Below are 3,130 nucleotides of genomic sequence, written 5' to 3'. Positions count from 1 at the left end.
CTGCAGAAGGAAAAAAATAGTTGATGAATAGCATGGAGAAGCCCAGGAACTCATCCTTCCTCCCTCTCCCCAGAGTCAGCAGCCTGAGTTCATCCCATAGGAGTCCCTACCCCACCCCGGAGACACAGACACAGACACACACACACACACACACACACACACACACACACACTCCTCTTCCCTTTAGCTGTCAAACTCCAGGGAACAATCACTATTCTGCGTCACATATCCCACAACCACCACCTCCCACATGCCAAGTAACTCAAATCTAGGGACTCTATCCATTCCTCTCCATCTCCTCTAGTTTTTCTAGGTCACTGGGAGTGACCTACAGAAAGTGCCTGGGAGCAGGGTTTTTCTGACCCTCTTTCTCCTAACCCACAGACCCCAGAAGACACACCTTGCTACTGTTCGTTCTGCTGTCCTTATATACAGTCCACGATTTGGTATCGTTACTATACGCCACTTTGTATGCTGATACATACTGGATATTACCAAAGTCCCGGGCCCCCTGAGTGATGATGCCTGTCACCCGCTTCAGGATACCCAAGTCAATCTGTAGGAAAAAAAAAATCAAACATATCTTTCTGCTAGCACAAGTGGAAAAACAATGGATTTGGGATCTGGGGTCCTGAGTTCAAATTCTGCTCTGCCACTCACTACCTATGTTACAAATGAGCAAATTACTTCACTCCTCTGTTAAACAGGTAGGTTGAATTAAATGATTTAAGGGTTTGGGGTTTATTTGGTTTTTTTTTTAGTTCTAACTCCTATGATCCTAAGATCAAGTGGCTGTCATAGGAAGAAGCCCTGTATGAGACAGCCATTGCAAAGGGTCCCCTCTATGTGGCAAGGTACGGCAGCTTCCTGGGCTGAGGAAACCTAGAACGGCTTCGGGAGGCTCCCTGTGGGAACCTAGCAGAGTAATCATTGGAGGAGGCTGAAGAGGGAGAGAATTCAAGAGAATTATTAGATAGGTCTTTGTTCTTTCTTCTATTGAGTCAAACTGTTTTCTTTAACTTCCACCCATTGTGCCTAATCTTGACGTCCAACCCCAAGTAGAACAGGCTGTCCTCATATAAGTCTCTCTCTCTTCCCTCAGGTGAGGAAACCTAATAGGAGTTTGCTAAAGGGGGATGACGTCAGGCACAGCAAAACCTTCCAACCTGCCCCGCTATTCCTCCTCTATCCTAGCTCAACTCAGCCACAGAAACAATAGGACCTAATCAACCCTAGAAATAATTGATTCATCAATCAATAAACATTTATTAAGCATTCACTACGTGGCAGGCACTGTTCTAAGGATACGAAAGGGGGCAAAAGACAGTCCCTGCCCCCAAAGAGCTTACAATCTAATGGAGGAGACACTGGCAGCAACCAGGAAGCAGGGCTCTACCTCTCCTTCAGGAGAAAGAAGAAGTATCCTGGAGATACTGGAAGGTAAAGGCCTGGAGTCCTTCTTCCTCCAGGGCTATAGTATCAAGGGAGGTTCAGTTTCCTGGGGACGAGGGAGGGAAAGAAAGGAAAAGCAAGGAAAGACAGGAGAAAAGGGGTGGCAAAGGGCAAACCAAAAGTAGTTGTGTTGTGTTTTGTTTTGTTTTTTCTGAAATGCCCCCCACTCTGAAAGTCAGGAGCAATTTTGGAGTAAAGTCAACAGAGCCAGCGGGGAGTCGATTCCTTGAGGAAAATAGTGAAGGTTTTAAATCATCTCCAGATAGGTCCAATGAGGGGACTCAGAAAGTCAAGGGAAGATCGCTACATACCTGCAGCCACTCAGTGTCCTCCTTGCTCTGAGCGGTCCAGGCATTGAATTTGCCTTGTTTGTCCAATCGAGCAAAATAGGGATGCCAGCTGAAAGCATCTAGGCCAAACGTCTTGAAGGTGCTAGAAGCAGTGATCCTACTGTCAGGGATGATCTCAGACTTCATACCCAGAGGTTCAGAACAACCTGCGAAGTTGAATATATGGTGTAATGGTTACGAACCCAACAGCAGGCACAGAGAGAGCTAAGGAAGTATAGCTAAAGTGGAAAGAAGACCAGTAGCAACCCCACTCCAGGAATGGGAAGTGAGCAGTTAGGAGCAGCAGCAGTACCATCATAGTGCCCTCATTTTCTCAACCAAACTAGTGGTTTCCCATTCACCCAAACGCCTACATGTGGTTCCTTCCCAACCTTCTCTATGTCCACCACTGTACACAAAAAGCTCTTGGCAAAGCCACCAAGTGATTTCCTAATCACCAAGTCCAGCAGCCTTTTCTCACTTCTCATCCTCCCTGACCTGTGCAGCATCTGACAGTGCTGACCACCACCTTCTTGAAACTCTTCCCTCGGCTTCTGTGACCTGGCACTATATAGGAAACGGGTTTGCCTTCCACCTCTCTGACTGCTCTCTCCTTCACTAATTCCTTGCTGTTCCTCCACTGGCTAAGTGTAGGCATCCGCACAGGGGACGGTCCTCTTCTCCCCTTGACACATTATCTTCTTCAAAGATTTCTACAATGATTCCCTGATAATGATTCCCAAATCTGTACCTCCAACTCCAACCTTTCAAAGTTCCAGACCCACATCCTCAAGTGTTTATTGGGCATTTCTAAACTAAAGCTCAATACCTTCCCCAAAAAGTCTCTTTCTCAGCCTATTATCTAAGCCAAACACCTCAAAGGCCTCTTTGACTCATGAACTGCCCTCACTCCCATATCTCACACCAAATTCTGCTATTTCCTTCATGATCTCTTTCAGGTCATCATATCTGTTCCATTCTTTCTGCTACCTCACTAGATCTAGACTAGATCTTATACCAGACAACTGCAGTAGCCCCTAACCAGTCTCACTTCCTCTAGTGACCTCGAGACCCCCGGTGGTCACCAAAACCCCTTCAGGGGATCCATAAGGTTATAACTATTTTTATAATAATACTAAAATATTTCAGCTTATAATATGGTAACTATTGATAGATATAACCCACATAATCAGAAACTCTTTGGGGAGGGAGATCCTCAATAATCTTTAAAAGTGTAAAGGGATCCTGAAACCAAAAAGTTTGGGAGCCGCTGCTTTAGTCCATCCTGACTACCGTTCATTCATCCTACAAATATTTGTTAATTGCCTACCATGTTCCAGGCACAATCA

The 3,130-nt window shown here is 45.7% G+C and overlaps 1 protein-coding gene across 3 annotated transcripts in view; it reads right to left on the bottom strand.

The window, feature by feature from the left end:
- MFGE8 (milk fat globule-EGF factor 8 protein) overlaps positions 1-3,130 on the bottom strand; it is a 29,365-nt gene that overhangs the window by 7,286 nt on the left and 18,949 nt on the right. For all 3 annotated transcript variants that reach the window (XM_027851724.1, XM_027851723.1, XM_027851725.1), the window contains 2 exons: positions 1,764-1,948; positions 401-556 (listed from right to left, as the gene is read on the bottom strand). In XM_027851724.1, the coding sequence (XP_027707525.1) occupies positions 401-556; positions 1,764-1,948 (341 nt within the window). The remainder of the gene's footprint in view (positions 1-400; positions 557-1,763; positions 1,949-3,130) is intronic.

The sequence above is a fragment of the Vombatus ursinus genome, unplaced genomic scaffold, assembly GCF_900497805.2.
Source record: "Vombatus ursinus unplaced genomic scaffold, bare-nosed wombat genome assembly UNPS02009205.1, whole genome shotgun sequence".
Taxonomy (NCBI): domain Eukaryota; kingdom Metazoa; phylum Chordata; class Mammalia; order Diprotodontia; family Vombatidae; genus Vombatus; species Vombatus ursinus.
The sequence above is the reverse complement of the archived record's forward strand: the minus strand, read 5'-3'. Positions and strand labels throughout refer to the sequence as shown.